At 41.8% G+C, this 21,158-nt stretch overlaps 1 protein-coding gene across 3 annotated transcripts in view; it reads left to right on the top strand.

Annotated features, from left to right (window-relative positions):
• ZC3H7B (zinc finger CCCH-type containing 7B) overlaps positions 1 to 15,928 on the top strand; it is a 49,355-nt gene extending 33,427 nt beyond the window's left edge. For all 3 annotated transcript variants that reach the window (XM_035127472.2, XM_035127471.2, XM_035127468.2), the window contains 5 exons: positions 960 to 1,065; positions 6,278 to 6,386; positions 8,109 to 8,239; positions 9,237 to 9,400; positions 11,378 to 15,928. In XM_035127472.2, coding sequence (XP_034983363.2) covers positions 960 to 1,065; positions 6,278 to 6,386; positions 8,109 to 8,239; positions 9,237 to 9,400; positions 11,378 to 11,570 — 703 coding nt within the window. In that variant the 3' untranslated portion in view covers positions 11,571 to 15,928. The remainder of the gene's footprint in view (positions 1 to 959; positions 1,066 to 6,277; positions 6,387 to 8,108; positions 8,240 to 9,236; positions 9,401 to 11,377) is intronic.
• The last annotated feature ends 5,230 nt before the right edge of the window (positions 15,929 to 21,158 follow it).

Below are 21,158 nucleotides of genomic sequence, written 5' to 3'. Positions count from 1 at the left end.
GAACGGATTGTGTGTATTTGTTGTGGTTTTCAGCTGTTTTTATATTTATAGTGGTAGTTTTTCAAAATTGTTTATATACACGATTGCTTTTTCAATTGTTTTTATATACAGTTATTCCTTGGAAGTCAAACGGAATCTATTCCGGAAACCCGTTCAACTTCCAAAACATTCAGAAACCAATGCGTGGCCGTGGCTTCTGATTGGCTGCAGGAAGCTCCTGCAGCCAATTGGAAGCCGTGGAAGCCCCATTGGATGTTCGGTTTCCAAAAACAGTACGGAAACCGGAACAGTCACTTTTGGTTTGCGGTGTTCGGGAGCCAAAACGTTTGAGAACTAAGCAGTTCAAAAACCAAGGTACGACTGTATGCAACTTTTATATTTGTCATTATAGTATAAATCATTTTGAGATTTATACTATAAATATACTATAAAGGGTAAACAAATAAGGGTATAGTGAGATAGATGCCACCAATGGTTATTTAGATATTATATCCCATCTTTCCTCTGTGGGGGTTAAGAGATAGTCTCCCTCCTATTCAGGCATTGCTACTCTGCTTTAGGAAGGTGCCTTCACACACTGCCACAGACCTGGACATAGTAGTTGCTTAAGTTTTCAAGGCCTAATTCTCTCTCTCTCGTGGCACACTAGTGTGCCCTGACACTCTAGCTCTTCCTTAGTCTATAAATCATACAATCTATATGATACAGGACCAGGTGATCTGCCTTGTAAGGCTTTTCTTATCTGCTACTGCTTCGCATGGTTTATTTTGGCGATCAGTTGTTGTGTGTTGTCCTCCCCACCCTGCCCATGTGGTTTGTGGCACAGAGCTTTCCTTCTTTCTAGCAGGGAATTCTGGATTCATTAGCTCAATTTGTACACCAGTTGTCATGAAAGCCAGACTCTGCTCATAATAGAACATTTTCTGAGCATCTTTTTTGGTTCCCTCCCTCCCTCGTAGTTGGACCAAGGAGCGCCGTGTCCTGCTTGTGATGTCCAAAGCAAAGAAGAAGTGGGTGTCTGTCCGACCATTGCCTTCCATCCGCAACTTCCCTCAGCAATACGATGTGAGTACCACTGTTGTTTTGCAGATGGCGCTTAACATAAGAACATCATCAGAGTCTACAGGATCAGGCACAACTAGTCCAGCACTCTGTTCTCACAGTGGCTGGTCAGTTACCTATTGGAAGCCACAAGCAGAACTTGAGCGTAACAGCATTTCCCCCATTTATGGTTCCCAGGAACTGGTATACATAGGCAAACTGCTTCTGGCAGCAATGGTAGACCCTCACCATCTTGCTTATTAGCTGTTGATTGCCTTATCCTCCATGAACTTCTCTAATCCTCTTTTCTTTTTGTTTTTTTAAAATATTTTTTATTGATTTTATATTAAGACAAAAAGAAATAACAATAAAAAGAAAAAATACAACAATAATAAAAAATAAAAAACAAACAAGAAAAAACAAGAGCTAAATTCATAAAGCAATTCATAGCAATTCATAAAGACCATTGAACACTAATAACATCAAAATGTTTACTTTATATAATACTATTTTGTTCAAATGCAATTCTTTATCTCTGTAGACTTCCTCCTGTCCTCCCTTCTACGTTTCTCTGTATAACTAATTTAGCACTTCTAAATCTTATCAATATTCTTCTAAATCACTCATTCTAAATTTTATTCTCAATCCATTATCCCAAGCTAATTCCAAAAATTCATAATATAAATTGGATCTTGAAATCACATTAACTAATCATAACTTATCTTAAATCATCCTACATATATCAAATTAGCTTCTACAACCTCCTTATACTTCCACTTCCTTTATCAAATATTTCTAATCTTATAATTCTTTTCTAAATAAATTTTAAATTTCTTCCAATCTTGTTCCACCGCTTCTTCTCCCCGATCCCGGATTCTCCCAGTCAACTCAGACAGTTCCATGAATTCAATCAGCTTCATCTGCCAGTCGTCCACTGTAGGCATTTCTTCAGATTTCCAATTTCTTGCTAATACAATTCTAGCTGCTGCTGTGGCATACAGAAAAAAAGTAATATCTTTCTTCGGCAATTCTTTTCTTATAATCCCAAGTAAAAAGGCCTCTGGGTTTTTAACGAACGTGCTTTTAAACACTTTCTTCAACTCATTATAAATCTTATCCCAGAAACTCTTTACTTGGGGGCAAGTCCACCACATATGGTAAAAGGTACCTTCTGCTTCTTTACACTTCCAACATTTGTTACCTTTTTATGATAAATCTTTGACAATTTCACTGGTGTAAGATACCATCTATACATTATCTTTAACATATTCTCTTTTAACAAATTACATGCAGTGAATTTCATATTACTTTTCCATAACCTTTCCCAGTCTTCCATCATAATATTGTGCCCTATGTCCTTTGCCCATTCAATCATCACTGATTTTGTTTGTTCGTCTTTAGTATGCCATTCCAACAATAGATTGTACATCCTAGAAAGATTTTTTATTTTTGGCTCTAGCAATTCTGTTTCCAATTTGGATTTTTCACTTTGAAAACCGATTTTCTTATCCAATTTATACATTTCATTTATTTGATGATATTGCAACCAATCGCTCAATTGGCTTTTCAATTGATCATATGTTTTTAATTTAACCTGTTCGTCGTTCACCAATATATCCTTATATGTCAACCACTTGGCCTCCATATCCAGCTTTTTATTTACTTTAGCCTCTAGAGGTGAGATCCTCCTGGGTGTTTTCCTTTCTAAAAAATCCTTATATCTGACCCATACATTAAACAATGATTTCCTTATAATATGGCATTTAAAACCTCTGTGAACTTTAACCTTGTCGTACCATAGATAGGCATGCCAACCAAATGCATTGTCAAAACCTTCTAAGTCCAAAACATCAGTATTGTCAAGTGTAAACCATTCTTTCATCCAGCAAAATGCAGCAGCTTCAAAATATAACTTTAAGTCTGGCAGGGAGAAGCCTCCTCTTTCTTTAACATCCGTTAGTAATTTAAATCTAATTCTCTAATCCTCTTTTGAAGCCAGCCAAGCTTATGGCCATCACTGCTTTTTGGAGGCGTGAATTCCCTAGTTGACTACTACTACTACTACTACTACTACTACTCAGCTCAGGGCAGTTCATAGAATAAAATAAAGGATAAAAACAAGTTTATAATTTAAACAAAACAGCAAAACAATACCCCCCATTCCCACAGATACATTTAAAAGGCTGTAGAATATTAATCAGCCAAAGGCCTGCTTAAAGAGGAAGGTTTTCAGCTGGTGCCTAAAACTATGTAATGAAGGTGCCAGGCGAACTATGTGCTGTGTGAAGAAATGCCCTTTTTTTTGGCTGCCCGGAAACTTGGATGTCTCTTGAGCAGGGGTCAGCAAACTTTTTCAGCAGGGGGCCGGTCCACTGTCCCTCAGACCTTGTGGGGGGCCAGACTATATTTTGAAAAAATATATATGAATGAATTCCTATGCCCCACAAATAACCCAGAGATGCATTTTAAATAAAAGGACACATTCTACTCCTGTAAAAACATGCTGATTCCTGGACCGTCCGCGGGCCAGATTTAGAAGGTGATTGGGCCGCATCCGGCCCCTGGGCCTTAGTTTGGGGACCCTGCTCTTGAGTTTCAGTATTATGAGAGAGGGAGAAAACTTTTCTCTATCCACTTTCTCACTGCACATCATTCTTTATATCTGCTGTGTATCTTACTCCCCTTTTCTCCAAGAAGACCCAAATGTTGTGTAACCTTTTCTTATAGGCGAGTTGCCTTTTCTTTCCATTCACACTTGAGCTCTGTATGGAGTGAGAAGGGAGCCAGAATAAAGAAGCCGAAGGAGGAAGAGCTCCTTAGTCAGGGCAATAGCAGAGTTATTGTTAGACAAAAAAACAGATGCTGGTTGAAGGCCAAGATTAGTCAGTGGAGCAATAATGGAAGAATATTTTGACACCCGTTGAAATCACTCATGCAAATTTGGTGGTTTTAATTAAAATCCTTGTTCCATGAAAGACTGGATATTTAACAATATTTGGTAAATAATGAGCAAGCAATACATGGACGTGCATATGAATGTTCATATCTAGGCTTTTCATGTGCCCCTAGAGTCAAATGCCTCCTTGCTTTAGGAGAGTTTTCTATCAAAATCATCCAATCCCTTTTTAAAAAGACTTGTATTCTGTTGCGGAAGGAAATCACTGTTCTTCAAAAATGGTTGCCACAAGGAAGTGAACAATTTTACTGCTGTACTTCTGTTGATTGCTAAGTGCATGGATGGGGAACCGTTGGCCCACCAGACGTTATTGGAATTCAACTTCCAGCCAATGGACTCCAACTCTTGGCCAGTGGTCAGGGGATGATGGGATTTGTAGTCCAGCGACATCTGGAGACCACAAGTTCCCCACCCCTGGCTAAGGGAATAGTTTTTGTTTGCTTTGTTGGAATTGTTCATTAAATCTGTTCCTAATCCAAGTGTCTGTTGTCTATTTCCTCTGAGCACAAAGCCAACATCTTCTGTTTCCATGAGTGAGTAAGGATGATGAAGAGAGGTTTAAAACAATTGCTTTGGAAATCATTGATTTTCACTGTGGATGAGGAATGGGCAGTTGTGCTGTAGCCTCCTCAGGGTGTGGTCTTTCAAGAACTGAAGAGGCTTTGTGGTAGAAACAAGAAACGAAAAAGGGAGATATGAGGGAAAGGGAAAATGTTAGCAGTATGTCTTTGAAGCTTTTCTTCAGTTCTTCTCCTATATTTATATTTTAGTGTTTTCTATTCAACTCTGCAATCTAGGAGGTTCTTGGAGAGGTATTCAATAAATCTGGCCTTGATTTGTCTCCATTTCCAGAAATGGAGAGACGATGTGGTCCAGAGTAACTTCCAGATATGTTGGTATGGCAGGCAGGTCTCAGACTCCCCTCTGTGAGCTTCACTGTGATACCATGCTCTTGCTTGAAAGCGTGCTTGAATGTAGCATATCGAAGGTGTGCTATTCTTAATTGCGTGATGCAGCTTTCCATTTCAAAGTAGATCTCTGCGTAGCTCCATGTGCTAGAATGCACCTGCAGTTCTTGGGAGCGCTTGTCCAGCACAAGGACAGGCATAAGGGCTCTGAGAGAGAAAGTGGACTTAAAGAGCAGTAGGTTTTCCTCTGTGCCCTGTGTCAAGGGGAAAGATGGCAGTGCCTGAAGACCTTGCTTAAATGGCAAGTGTGAGACAAGTGGTGTGTGGCCATGCCAGGACTTGCAGAAAGCAAGTCTGTGGTACTGATACTCTGGAATAAGAGGCAGGTGGGGAGGAGCCCGTGACTCCAATCCCTGTGACGCAGCAACTAGTAGTATTCTGCACAACAGCTGCTTTTTGAGTGAGGGGAGAAACTATGCCACCATCACCCTAATCCTTCTATGGATCACACAACCATTCTGAATTGACTAGTAGTGATCCATAAGAAGAAGTTGCTGCAGTCTGTATGGCTTTTATTGATAACCAGGTGCACTGATTGGCAGTGCACCTGAAACTCAAAAGCCCTTCATCCAGAAGTGCTGCAGCAATTGCTAGCCTCAGGAGGGCCCAGAAAATTGGCAGAAAGCACAGGAACAATTCCACGGCAGTCTTCGCAGAATAACAGTGGGTTGTTGAATAAGCCCCATAAGCCCCCAGTGTATCAGTCTTCTTCTTTTTCTTTGCTCGTCATCTTTCAGGTGTATGTGTGGAGGTGGGTTCTATCACCACAGCGCCCTTAATGATAAAAACCAGAATAAACCTGTACCAAAAAAACACAATAATTGAAAATTTAAATCCTACAGCTCTCAGGGCTTATCCACACTTACCTTTAACCCGCTCTTTCCAGGCACGGGTCTGCACTTAAAAACTTTGTGTCCGAGCATGGGTTTTCGGTTTTGGTTTTGTCGCAGTGAATATCTGCTCTTTAGTGCTCAATTGGAGCAAACATCAATTCAGATTTTCCAGAGATTGCTGTTCGCTCTGATTGAGCTTTAAAGAACAGGTTATTGTTGCTGGGGGTGTCAACTACCTTAATGCTGGAAAGCTATCACCTGTCAAGCTGGAGAGAGAAATTTGTATGTTGTTGTCATTGCCTAGTCACAGATCTGCGGATACAGTCTGAAGCAGAATTAATTCATAAAGCTTGCTTGTCCCCTTTTTGTTTGACTTGGCACCATTCTTGCCTTCTTCATCCTTTTTTTTTCTTTTGAGGCTAGAGAAGTTTTTTTCTTCTTTTTAAAGGTTTGTGTGTGTGTTTTCTATCTCTTTGCAGCTATGCATTCATGCCCAAAATGGCAGGAAGTGTCAGTATGTTGGAAACTGCTCTTTTGCCCACAGCCCTGAAGAGAGAGAGATGTGGACTTTCATGAAAGAAAATAAGAGTGAGTGGCATGTATGTTTGGGAGCAGGGGGAAAACTCTCTTCCATTCTAGTTCCCCATACCCCAGTTTTTAGGAAAGCTAGCCTTGAGAGTGATGGACACATTGTGGCTTAGTGAAGATGCAAGTCTGGCTCCCTGAAAAACGTAGTTTGCAAACCAAGGGCTGGTCTTGTGAAACTTGCCCCTTCCTTCCTCTCTCCAGAGCAATTCTCCCTTCCCTGTGCTAATTGAAGTATTGCATTATGAGGACACCAATGTATAAAATAACTGGGAATCTTGTCTCTTTCCCCGGTTTAGGAAGGTGAGTTTGGAGCTCTGAGGGAGCTCAGACTGAGAGCTTATATAACAGTGGGAGACTCCATTCCTGCCTGGCTTTCTCTGCCAGGCCCTGTTTTCAGGCACTTACCTGCCTCCTGAATAGCCAAACATGCTGTTAGCCAAGCATTTAGCTAATAGCCTTGAAGTTCTTGCCTTGCTTCTGTCTCCTCCATTATTGGAGCTCCAGGGGTGGTGATTGGTGGAGGGATGGAATCCAAGAATTATCCAGGAATCTAGGCTACTGGTGTTGTGAGCTCTGGTCCTGGGGCCATGAGTTCTGGATCTGGCAGGGTTGCTGGCAGTGAAATCTGCTAGGGTGCTCTGCTCCTCTTATGAAGAGGTTCCAGGTCTGGGTAGGGCTAAACCTGGATATGATTAAAGCCATGACTTGAAATTGGTTTACAAACCATAGTTCCCTAAAACTACGGTTAATGTCAGGAAGGGGGTGCAGATGACTCCAGAGAGCAGAGGAGGGAGGAGTGAATGCACAAGACTTGACTCCCAATCCACATATACCCGCAGTTTACAGGAGCCAGCTTTAAATAGGAACCACGCCATTGTGGGCTGGAATTGTATTCCAAAATGTCACACACATGTATAGCTAGCTGAAACAGTGTCCTGCACCGTGTGCTAGATTATTTTTATTTTGTTTATTTACCACATTTATATCTCACCTGGGCAGCCTTACAGGGGCCACATTCCAGTAATGAGCAGGGCCAGAGGCAAAAGTGGCTTTTAACTCTGTACAGTAGTCTAGTTTCTACACTCAAGACACCTATCCCTCTCTATTCTTCATCTAGACAATGGAGAGCTATTATCAGAGTCCAAGGACAAATTCCACCCATCCAAAAACACCCAAGGGGGGCGGGTAGCCTAGGGGTGTGGGGTGGAGAGAGTCCCAGGGCCCAGATAGAGAAACTTGGAAGTTCACATTTAGCCCTCATTCCTGAAGTTCGTCACACCTGCCTTAAAAGAAAAAAGTCTTTTTGCAAGTCCTTTCAGCCATGGTGGGGCTTTGGCTCAGTTGCAGAGCACATCTTTTGCACGTGGCAGGTCCCAGGTTCAAATCCAGGCATCTCTAGGTAGGGCTTCTAGAAAGAGCCCTGTCTGAAATGCTGAAGAGCTACAAGAATGCTAAGATAATACCAAACTAGACAGACTCTTGCTCTGACTTTGGTATAAAGCAGCTTCCTTTGTAAAGCTTTCCTCTTGGAGCGGTTGTGCTTGGTATAGGGTTGCTAGACTCAATAGAGGACAGGACTTCTGTGCCTTTAATTGCCCTGCTCTCTTTTGAGTCTGGAAACCTTAAAGAGAAACCAGCAGACCCTTTGTTTAATTTCCAAGTCTGGTAACCCTAGCTTGGTATGATGGAAAGGAGGCTCATCAAACTGACATTTCATTGCAGTTTTGGATATGCAGCAGACCTACGACATGTGGCTGAAAAAACACAATCCTGGGAAGCCGGGTGAGGGGACACCTCTGACATCACGGGAAGGGGAGAAGCAGATCCAGATGCCCACTGATTACGCTGACATGGTAACATCTTTCTCTTGCGCGATCTGTTTCTTGCCATCCATAAGCTGGTTGATGGCCCATTGGGGTGGAGTGTTCCTGCTTCTGAAGTCTTTGCTGTTTTTCTGTTGGGTTTATTCATTGTTGTTGGAATGATTTTTAGTGAAAGGTACTGTTTTATATGTTATGCCTTTGCTCTTTGCAGCAAGCAATTAAGTCAAACAAACAAACAAATAATAAATATTGAATCCCCCCCCCTGTTTTTATGAAAACAGTGTACCATTTTAAAAAAGAAATGGAGGGCCACTTCATTATTGCATGTGTTTTGCTGGAATGACATGAAGTCAAGACCCAATCCTTGTATGAGTAGTGAAATATATGAAGGATTTAATGTTGACTTATTTTATTACACACACACATCTATGCCCCTGCTCACTGTTTCACTCACCAGTCCCCCTGCCATTCTCCCCACATTAACCCCAAAGAGCTTCTCCTTCCCATCCCATCCAACTACAAAGGTTGCTTTTCACCTTCCCAGCCCAGCCCCATTTCTGAAGTTACTTTTCTATTCTCTTCTGAAGCCCCATTTTGCACCTGTTTTCACCATCCCTTTTGCCATGCCTCCTACTCCCTTTTTTTTGCAGCCCCTTGCACCCGATTTTTCACACGCACCCCCTTTTTTCCTCCCCCTCTTCCTTTTCTCTCCACCAGTCCCCCCACAAAACCCAGAATATCTTTGGCAGTTGCAAAACATTTTGGAAAGTGGATAGTAAAGGAAAATCTAGTTGGTGATCAAACTATGAAACACATAGAACAATGGATTTCTTTTATTTTTATCTGAGCTATTTCTATACAGCTTAATTAGTGGAAATGTTAAGTCATGGGCAAATCGGTTTTATTGAACAGTAGGACTAGGCATGGAGGTGGTTGGAGGAGCCCTTTCTAACTCTTTTATGGAGCAGTTGTTCAGTGAAACAGCATGAAGTTAAAGAACTGTGTTCTCCTGTTATCTGATGGCTAGATGGGTTACCATTGCTGGCTTTGTGGGAAGAACAGCAATAGCAAGAAGCAATGGCAGCAACACATTCAGTCAGAGAAGCATAAAGAAAAAGTCTTCACATCGGAGAACGACTCCAGCTGCTGGAACTACCGTTTCCCAATGGGGGAGTTCCGGCTGTGTGAAAGGTACTGTGCACAAAACTACCGCTTTCTCATTTGGCTACATATGCAGTCAATATGGAAAGGTAAAAGTAAAGGACCCCTGACAGTTAAGTCCAGCCGTGAACGACTCTGGGGTTGCGGCGCCCATCTCGCTTTACTGGCCGAGGGAGCTGACGTTTGTCCGCAGACAGTTTTTCTGGGTCATGTGGCCAACATGACTAAGCCGCTTCTGGCAAAACCAGAGCAGCACACAGAAACGCCATTTACCTTTCCGCAGGAGCAGTACCTATTTATCTACTTGAACTTTGACGTGCTTTCAAACTGCTAGGTGGGCAGGAGCAGGGACCAAACAATAGGAGCTCACCCCGTCGTGGGGATTCGAACCACCAACCTTCCGATCAGCAAGCCCAAGGCTCAGTGGTTTACAACACAGCACCACCCATGTCCCTAGTCAATATATATCTCCAGATTAATAAAGAGAACAGTCCTTGGCTTCAGCTCTTCCTCACCCCATTGCCATCTAGCCTTATGAAGAGTTCTGAAGGACTCAGAAGCTTATGTACTGTTTTGTCACATTTTGGTTGGCCTGGTAAAGTTATTGCCCTAATATTGATTTGGAATTTTCTTATGGAGCAGCACAGCTACTATATACATTCCAGGTTAAATGTTTATTAGTAATAGGTGGAGAGGTGCATTTATGTATTCGTTTTTAATAGGCGGAGAGCCAGCTTTTATTTACCGCTGCTGATTCACTTTCTAACTGCTGCCACCAGATGTCTGTACTACATTGTTTACCAACATCTTTAACTACATCTCAGTAGCTGGTGAAATTCAGATATACTGTAGTACAAAACTGGCCAGGCACACTTTTATAATTAAGCAAAGGTAACAATATATAATGTACTGTAAACTATAAAGGCATTATAAGTTTGCTATTGTTTCTTTAAGACGTACAGTGGTACCTCGGTTTATGAACACAATTGGTTCCGGAAGTCTGTTCATAAACTGAAGCGTTCATAAACTGAAGCGAACTTTCCTATTGAAGGTAATGGAAAGTGGATTAATCCGTTCCAGACAGTCCGCGGAGTAACCGTTCATAAACTGAAGCGAACTTTTCCATTGAAAGTAATGGAAAGTGGATTAATCCGTTCCAGACGGGTCCGTGAAGTACTTAAACTGAAGCGTTCATAAACTGAAACATGGGTGTAATTGGTTCCGGAAGTCTGTTCATAAACTGAAGCGTTCATAAACTGAAGAGAACTTTCCCATTGAAAATAATGGAAAGTGAATTAATCCGTTCCAGATGGGTCCGCGGCGTTCATAAACCGAAAATTCATAAACCGAGGTGTTCATAAACCGAGGTTCCACTGTACTTATATTTTCTTTGGACGCGGGTGGTGCTGTGGTCTAAACCACAGAGCCTAGGGCTTGCCAATCAGAAGGTTGGTGGTTCGAATCACGCCGACAGGGTGAGCTCCTGTGCTCGGTCCCTGCTCCTGCCCACCTAGCAGTTCAAAAGCACGTCAAAGTGCAAATAGGTACCACTGCGGTGGGAAGGTAAACGGCATTTCTGTGTGCTGCTCTGGTTCGCCGGAAGCGGCTTTGTCATGCTGGCCACATGACCCAGAAGCTGTACGCCATCTCCCTTGGCCAATAGAGCGAGATGAGCACTGCAACCCCAGAGTCATCCACAACTGGACCTAACGGTCAGGGGACTCTTTACCTTTATATTTTCTTCAATAAGGTTATCATATCTTTAAACAACAGTTACAGTTCAGATGTTGTTCAGCTCCAGCTTCTATTATACCTGACAGTTGACCAGGCTGGCTTGTTTACCAAAGAAGTATTCCTCTTTTGCCTTGGGCCCTTACCATGTTTAGTAGAAAACCCCCTCTGTAGTTTGAAATTAGTTTTCTGACGTCAGATATTGAAGAACTGAGGGAAATGGTTAAAAATGAAAAAACCCTAAAGTCTCTTAAGCCATTTGTTGTCTTCCTGCAGATTCCAGAAGACAAAATCCTGCCCTGAAGGGGAGAAATGTCGCTCTGCTCATGGCCAGGATGAACTGACAGAGTGGCTGGATCGGAGGGAAGTAATGAAGCAGAAGCTGGCCAAAGCCCGCAAGGATATGCTGCTGTGCCCCAGAGATGACGACTTTGGCAAATACAGCTTCCTATTACGGGATAGCATATAATTTACTGAGGGTGGTGAGAAAACAGGCAGATTTTCAGAACCAGAGATGTGGGAAGGGAAGGAGCAGGGCAGTGACATAGAGACTGGTAGTTGTTCCACAAACCTTTCTTTGATTGTAAGATAATCAAGATGATTTACTGATGTCGAATGGGATTTTGAATTGATTCATCTATAGCCAGGCAACATGATGCTCCTAGACTTTGGTTGTTCTATCTCCCCCGCTCCCTTTTTAAACATAATTTTTCAATCTACCACTTTTCACCTTAAAAAAAAAGATACTGTTTTGCAGTGTTTGGTAAATAAGAGGGAGGGGGCTTCTCACTTGGGTTCCCAAGCCCCTGGATCCTTTATTTGGGGTGCCTGATTGCTGGAATATTGCAGCATCGTGGACATGAGCATAGTGAGATAGTGGAGAAATGATGAGCAAGTGGGGTTTTGTTCAGTGTTGGTGACTGTGCAGTGCTGTGTGCTTCTTCTCCACAGACACCCAAACCATTGTGTAGAAGAATAAGGAAGTGCGGTAACTTAAAACAACCCCAGTTCAAGCTATCTTTAGAGATGACTCCGGTGGTTGCTGTAGGCAATAGTAAAATACGATCATATTTTTCTCTGCGTGTTCTAGATTAAATCTTACCTCCTCCTCCTCGCTGCCCATTCCAATCCCTCTCAGGTGAAGGAGGACAATGAATTTCTAGTCCAGCTAGAAAGATTATCACTACGTTGTCTTTGGAGGTGGAAGCAACAGTATATATTCCCTGCCTTCCCATATAGCTTATTCTGTTACCCAAAAAGCAAATTGATAACAGATTATTGTGTTGGACCTATGTTTGTTAAGCATAACTGCGAAGATTCTTCCCCCTACAGTTGGAGCAGTTGCGCAATGCAGTCTTTTCCTCTCCATAGAGACGTCTAAAACCAAGATGCTCTTTTGAGGATTGACGTCTGCTTAAGAAAAAGTAATGTTTGCAGGTTGTGCAGAGAGTCTGCTCGGTTGTTACTGAAAGTGTGTCAGTTCCACCTTAGTGGTGCCCACCCCCCCCACCCCCCCGTGTATTGGAATAGATGTGTGTGTCTGCAAAGACCAAAAAGCAATGATAGCTGAAATGGACAGAAATTATGTAAAAGGAATCTAGTCGTTTAGTTTTTTAAAAAGTTTGCCATATAAAAAGCAGTCAGGTTGGAAACCATTTTTATTTTTTTTGCCATGTAAAATATGTGGTGCCACTCAGATAATAAAGAAATGTAACTATACTTGAAATCAAAGATAAAATTAAATGCAAAGAGAGAAATTTAAAATGTTTCCACAAGAGAAACTGGTTAAACCAAGGTTACAAAGAAGGAGAATAAAACCTTCCTGGCATATGATTGTTTCGTTTCCAAAACTAATAGAATATATTATCTACAAATAGCCTCCAGCAACAAGAACACATTAAATCAACTTTCTGTCCCCTCTTCGACAGTGGAGAAGGTTCCTAGAAGACAATACGATCTCTTCTATATCAATACTATTTAATACACCTTTTGAAGTGAGCTTCCAGAGGCTATTGTCCAAAGCACGCTTTCTATGAGTTAAGTTCCATTGAACGCCATGGGGCCTGCTTTTGGGGTAAGCAAGTTCAGCACTGGGCTGTAAACGTCTGCAAAAAATGACGGGAACATGAAACAAAATGTTCTGTGAAATAGGGGTTGAAGAAGGAAAAAAGTGCTTTCATTTTATGACACTTGGTATGATGTGGTGTGTTGGACACATCTGTTCTGGATAAGAATGCAGGTGATCTAAAATGTGCAGAACGTATATTTTTGCAAGATAAAATGCTCAGCACTTGTGACTGAATAAGTTGGCGCAATTCTATTTTTGGGTCTAAGAGAAAATAGACTAATATGTATATTACAAATTAGTATGCAGTATTAGAATATTTGCTTTATGTTTTGCAAGCAGATGATGGGTGATCTGAATGAGGAGGTTTCATGCTGAGATGTATCTATCTAGGACCTGCAGTCTTGGTTATACTATCTATTTTATGAAGTTGTCCAACTAAGAGCTTTTGATATTTAATCAACTTTTATAACCCTTCCCTACTTAAATAATATTAATTAAGATAATATAAACTATCCCTATAGACAAGAAGAGGCCCAAATAATTGTGATAAGGAAGGGGAAGTAGAGTGAGCAGGGGAATAAGATCACTAGGTTAGGGTTCTCTGAAACCTTTTGTTGCTTTATTTTCTTTCTAACTGATGATCAGATGCCCCATTACTCATTTTTGTCAGTATCTGGCCTTCACACTTATTAACCCACTTGTACCTATCGTAAACCAGTTTAAAGATATTTGGTCTTTTTATAAGCAAAACCAGCTACTTGTTTTGAAATAGGCTTATTTTGTTAGACAAAAAACTTGTATTCCTAAAGAGGAGATGTAGGTACTTTTCATTGCTATCTTCTAGGAGAAGGTTATAGCTTTTTGTGTGTTTGACTGCCAATGAATGGTAGTCATGTACCCTGACCACCACCATTCCATGGACTAATCCACACATACTTTTCTTGAGAGCTATGATTCCCTTTTATTGATTTGATTATTCCAGAATTTGAAACAAAACCACTCATATCATGTTATGTGTTTTCCATTGGCCTAGGTTTTGATAAAAAGGGAGTTGGCATTTTCTGCTGCCTTGCCAATTTAGTAGTCTTAATTAATTTGACACTGGATTAAGCAAAACCACAGGAATTCAACTGCAACTGAATGAGCCAAATCACTCCCCTTCCCACACATAAGCATTTTGCGTATTTGCTTGTTGTCTGCTTGGCCATTGTGCTTTCAGTCTGTTGGTCCTATTTCTCAAAATACTGATTGACCAGCTTCTGGAGTTGAAATGTTAACCTATTTGGGACAGACAGAGGAAAACACACATAAGAAAATGGATGTTTAAAATTCTTAAACTATATGCATCTAGAAATGTAATTATATAAGTGTATGCTCTACCATGAGTTATAATATGTGAATTTATTTAGATTATGGGGTGGGAAATGTTTCCTTTCCTCTTTAATTAAAAAATAAACTGCTTTGCAGCCTTTTTTACTCCAATCAATACTACTTTGATAGGGGAGAAAAGGGCTTTTGTGGTTTATGGAAGCAGAGTTTATAGGGGTGGGAACACATATTCCTGGGCATTGCAGTGAGAATCAACTTTTGTTTTTTCCTGATATGATAACCTGATATGTGGTGTTGCAGTATTTTGTCACTGGACTTGTTCTAGTGTGTATATATGTAACCCTTCCATAAAACATATATACACAGGTATTAAATATATCACTCTATATAATATTATATATGTATGTGGTATCGAAGGAATCTTTTTTTTATTGAGGGTTAAGGGAAAGGACTCTAGCTAGGGAAATGCAGCATCTCTTATTGAAACAAAAATGTGTTGGGGGGGGGAGGAAGTTGCGTTGAAAAATAATTATTTATGCTGATAGGGGATCATTACTCCAATTAGTGGTGAACTCACCCATGTAAATATCTTTCCATTCCATGGAAAGAAATGTTCATCTAATAAATAAGGTGCTAAAGAAATCCTTTTGATTATTTTCTTAAGAAAATGGACATTGTCAAGAGCAGGGGGTGGTACTTTGTCCTCTGTTTATCTTTTCCCCTTGGTCTTTATATAAATAGGATGGGATTGTTTTTTGTGCTATAGCATCTCACTGTATCCATAGCACTAGCAGTTCTTCAGTAATCAAGGGTGTCAGCCCACTGCTCCAGAACAACTGAATAAAAGAAATAAGCATTTGGATAACTACCATAAATGACCTAGCAAGGGAAAGATTTTCAGGAGGGCAGACACATCTGAGAATTATAATGAAATTAGGTCACTGGTTATGTTTGTTAATACTGAACAAACTGTGCTACAAAGAGCTTGGCAATGGCCCTTTCTTAACATAAAATAAAGTTATTGGTTCAGTTACTGTATTATAAAATGCTCCAAAAAAGAAGGCAGGACTCCTTTCCCAGAGTCCTCAAAGTTGAGGGAAGGGGAGGTTTGAATGGGACAGTGATTAACCAGGCCTTCAACTAGGCCATCCCTAAGAAATTGAGTGATAGGGGAAAGCCAGTGAAGGGAGATGCTATATTTCTAAGCTGATCTTGTAATAAGTTGGAGAGTCCTTCAAAATGTCTTTGTATTACTATATTTTAAGAATACCACGCTTTACTATTACAAAGAAATCCATAGTACCTTTCGGAAGGTCTAGTATCCAAGATAATAATGTAGATGTTCTAACAACTTTCTTGTTCCTAATGAGACAGATTTGCTTCTTTTAGCCTTTGTAATAGAAAATAAAAGTGTGCACTTTAAACCCTCACCATGTGTGCTGTATTATTTATTCTTTGGACAAGAATGGCAAGGTGGCTCACCTGTTTCCTCATGTAATCAATCAATCAATCAATCAATCAAAACCTTTATTGGCATCATGTTTCCTCATGCATGGGCAACATGGCTGGTATGAAACATGATCAAAAACTGATTCATTTGTGGCCTACGATAGATCTTTGTGTTTTAGCTACCTCTCATTTAAAATGAAGTACCAAGTCTCATGTCACACAGTTCCCATGATGTCACTATTCTCATTACTTATGTACTTCAGATGTAGGGAACCTCCAGCTGCTGCTGAATCACAACTCTTATCATCCCTTGGCAATTGGCCGTGCTTTCTGGGGCTGTCGGGAGTTGTAGTTCTGCAACATGTGGAAGGCCAAAGTTTCCCTGCCCCTGATGTCCTTGGTCAGCACTCCTGATCAAATGACTGTTGATCCACCCCACTTGTACATATCACCATGACATTGGCATTGCTTACTGAAAAGCAGTGTGGCAAGAATTTACTTCTACACCACTGGTTTGTTACCCAGGTGAGAGAACGCCTTAAATAAAAACATGGAACTAAGAGAATAAAAGCAAGCGCAACAGATCCAAGTTAGGGACCTACCGTAGTTTATTAACTACTGCACATGAGGACAGAACAACTTAGCAGGGTTGTTCTTGCCAAACTGCCAGTTAAGAGAGTCTGCCCAGAGGCAAATCAGAACAAAGAGTCATAAAACATCAAACCTTCTACATACATCTACCCCAGCCAATAGGGCCAGTGGCTAGGGGTGATGGGAATTGTAGTCCAAAAGCATTTGGAAGGCTACAGGTTTTCCAACCCTAGTATGTGGCTAAATATGCAGATCATGCTCGATTTTTTAAAAATGATAATCAGCAGGAGAGAAATCCAGTGGAAGATCTTCTGAAACTCTAATTCTGCCTACATGCAGTAAAGTGTGTGTGAAGGAGAGAAGATGTATGTAAACCATTAAACTTGCATGGTTCACATTCATGTAAATCCTGCCTAATCTGAGAGGCGGTGCCTGTGCCATGCAAGGTGGTGGTTATGTACTTTATAAGCACACACTGGCAGGGGGAGCGCACTGCCCCGGCACCATCGGGGAGGGGGGTACCATCGTGGCTGCCTCCCCGACATGCGCTGTGTAGTCCCCCACTGCGGTGGGTGCCACCCCCTGCAGGTGCCACGCCCCTCCCCCCGGGCGCACACCGTGCCTTTGGGATGCGCGCCAGCCACACACCCGCCTGCTCTCCCCCCCCCCCCCCGGTGCTGCTGTAAGCACATTGACAGCTCTTGTTGCTATTTACAGTGATGTTAGCACATGGCACATACATTCATGGGGCTTGTGGCAACTATGTTTAGATTTGGCTTGTGGCCTTATTATAAAGAGTTGTGTACAGTGTAGCTTGGTGTACTTCACTACACCTCAGGTTAATCAGCTCTTCAGCCTCCCAGGCTTCTATGGTAGCAAATTACCACAAAGCAAATTGCTGTTTGAAGATGTCCATAATCACAATTTAGGGCTATAAATACATGTAACCATGATTGGCACTTTTGGCCATATACTGGTAGTATTGTAGTGCAACCAGCAACATTTCAAATACACGACTTAAAGCATTTTTTCCCCACCTGCTGCTGATGTGCAGGTGTAAAAGGCGAAAAAACAACCACCCTGGAGTGAAAGTTCACAAAACGGCTTGCTGATGCCTTGTGGAGGGATGGAAGAGGCCTGTTCCTTTGTGGTGGTGGTTTTTAAATCAAAACTGGTGTCAGATGATTATACCAGCCATTGCTGATCAAAGTGAGGAGAAGTACACAGCCACTGAAGAGTCTTAACTTTGAGAGGAAAGGGGGAAATGGAAGTCCATGGGATGGTGTGGGCCACAGGAAGTGCTTATTTTAGGATGTCACATGTACTGTTTACTAATAATTGGGACATTCATGCCATCACACACTGATCGGCATGAGGACTACCGAGGTCAGGCAAAGGACGTCAGAAGAGCGCTGCCTGATCTCACTGTGGCCAGCCAGATGCCTGGGGGGAGCCACAAGCAGGACATGAGCACAAACGGTTCTCTGCCCTCAGTCTGGATTCAGTCACTGGCTAGAAGGTCCACAAGGCTTTTCTCCCTCATCATATTAAAGCTGGGGAAGATGCAATGAAGCTGAAGGTTAGAAGCACAAAGCATAAAGGAAAGGAGGTACTTCTTTACACAGCACATAGTTAAACTACAGAATACGCTCCAGTAAGATGTAGTGATGTCCACCAAGTTAAATGGCTTTAAAAGGACTGACAAATTCATGGAGGATAGAGCTAAGTCCTACCTCTGCCTTCAGAGGTAGCATTCTGTGTATCGGTTTCCAGCAAGTGCAAGTGGGGCAAGTGCCATTGCACTCAGGTCCTGCTTATGGGCTTTCCGTAGGAAAAGAATACGGTACTGGGCTAGATCTAGCTTGGGGCTGCTTAGGGACAGGGTTCGACAGGCCTTCTTCCATCCAAATAAAAGGCTGCTTGGCTGTCATAAGAACATAAGAGCCTGCTGGATCAGGCCAGTGGCCCATCTTGTCCAGCATCCTGTTCTCACCGTGGCCAACCAGAGATGCCTGTGGGAAACACGCAAGCAGGTTCTGAGCACAGGAGCCCTTTCCCCTCCTGCGGTTTCCAGCAACTTGTATTCAGAAGCATTGCTGCCTTTGACTCTGGAGGCATGGTCATTGTGGCTACTAACTATTGATGGCCTTCCCCAAGGATCGCCTTGTCAGTTGCCCTGAAACTGTAGGTAGGTGAAAGAAAAAAACATACCGGCTGCAGTAATTGGTTAGTGGCTTCAGAACAGGTGAGAGGTTGCCATCTCTCAGAGCAAGAGCAGGCATAACAGCTACCATCAGCTCTCAGAGTTACTGCCATGTGGCTATGCAAGAGATAGGAAAATTCCAATTACGGTATATTTTTTAAAACAATTATTTACAAAATATTTGTACAAGTTGCTGAGATCCTTAAGTGGCATGGGACATAAATTGAATGAATACATAACCGTTTGAGCTGCATTTGAAACTGTTGGGAAACTTTCTCGGTTTTTTGTTTTGTTTTCAATTTGTGATTAAGTGGATTGCCATGTTTGGCTATGTATTCCTAACATGATCCAAATGCATTAGGCAGCCATGAATGATCAGGTTTGGCAAAGTGCTGGAAGAATGCTTCCAAGTCTCCGTTAATTGACTTCAGTTTTAACTGGTTTTAGTTTCTTCATCCAAATGCATAGTTTTCTAGTTGGGATTCAACCACCTGGTCACCATCTGGTAATTCTGATATACCTTTTTTCTTTTAAGTGTATCATCATCATCATCATTCTATTTGGCATTATTTTATTTTATTCCCCAAAGGCAGCTGTTTCAGCTGTTGGTGTATCATATCCACTGTGCCCAAGAGAACTGGCCACCAATCTGAGACATTACATTTGGCTGTGAACATGTTGGAAACTTGAGTTCAAATTCTCACTCAGCTATGGAGGTCTATTCTACAGTTCTAGTGCAGTGTTTCCCAACCTTGTGACTCCAGATGTTTTCGGACTACAATTCCCATCATTCCTGACCACTGGTCTTGCTAGCTAGGGATGATGGGAGTTGTAGTCCAAAAACATCTGGAGGCACAAGGTTGGGAAACACTGTTCTAGTGGGACACAGTGGTACCTTGCTTCTCAAACTTAATCCGTTCCGGAAGTCTGTTCCAAAACCAAAGCATTCCTAAACCAGGGCACGCTTTCCCATAAAAAGTAATGCAAAATGGTTTAATCCATTCCAGACTTTTAAAAACAATCCCAAAACAGCCATTTAACATGAATTTTCCTACCTAACGAGACCATTGATCCATAAAATGAAAGCAATAAACAATGTACTGCAGTCACACAATCAATCAGTAGCTGAACTGGGTTCTACACAGTTACACACCAAAAAAGAGCCACATAAACGCAAAATAAATAGCAAAATCAGACAGACCTCAGTGTAACACTCAAAACGAAAGTGTGGCACTCAAAATGGAGCATGTTCCACTTCCAAAAAAAAAAAGTTTGCAAACTGGAACACTTACTTCCAGGTCTGCAGTGTTTGGGTTCCAAGTTGTTTGAGAATCAAGGCATTTGAGAACCAAGGTACCACTGTATTTGGTCTATTCTCTTGTGCTGACAACTGTATTCAGCTTCCAAGCTGCTCGGCTAATTAGGCTTGACACACCCACAACTGTGACAGGTAGTGTGTGTGTGTGTGTGTGTGTGTGTGTGTGTGTGTGTTTGCAGGCATTTCAGTTCCTTGCACTGGGCAAGGATCTTCCAAGAAAGGCCTCCAGGCTCAAAGCAGTGTGTGGGAGGGACTTGTGTAAGGGGTGCCAGGGAAGAGCTGAGGCTTGTTAACATTGCTTCTGGGCAACTTGTCTGGGTGTGAAGCGTGACTGGGGGATGGGATAGCTGACTGCACCCATTGGAATAATCTGAGTTTTAAGCAGACTTTGCAACACCTATCGCTACTGGACTGAGATGCTGACATAATCACACAACTGATTCAAAATGGTACCAGTCTGTCTCTTGGTATAAAACAGACTGCATACACTCCATCCAAAGAACTCTGGGAATTGTAGTTTGTTAAGGGTGCTGGGAACTGTAGCTTTGTGAAGGGTTAACTACAGTTCACAGAATTTAGGGGACGTTGCCTTAAAGTATGTTATGTTCACAGTGTGGTAAAGTATTTGAACATAATTAGGAACATGCTGCCTAATAAAGCATGTCTTAAAACTGATGGCAAAAGTAAGAAAATTAATGGGCAGCATTAGATGATCCCTCTCAGTATCAAGCTATATAGCACTACGAATTAGAGTTATACTTGAGATCAGGAGGGCTCTAAACTTGCCCTGTGGGCCTCTAGATATTGCTGCACCATCCCTGGCCACTGGCCTTGCTGGGTGGTACTGAATGGGTCAGTCCAGAATCTAGTCCAGAAATAGCCAGAGCACGTTTAGCAAAACTCAAAGTCTGCTTTATTCAGATAGTGTTGCAGCTAATGAACTAGCCTAAGCTGTTAAAAGGCACCTCCAGCCACTGATATTTGTGCCCCAAATATAGCGCCACCCCCAGACTATGTATAAGGTCACTGCTCTATTTTAGTTTTGTATAAATATGGCTTTTAGATAAACAGTACAGAAAGGTTCCTGGAAATATTCTAT

This window comes from Zootoca vivipara, chromosome 10 (genome assembly GCF_963506605.1).
Source record: "Zootoca vivipara chromosome 10, rZooViv1.1, whole genome shotgun sequence".
Lineage (NCBI taxonomy): Eukaryota > Metazoa > Chordata > Lepidosauria > Squamata > Lacertidae > Zootoca > Zootoca vivipara.
This window is presented reverse-complemented; position numbering and strand designations above follow the sequence as displayed.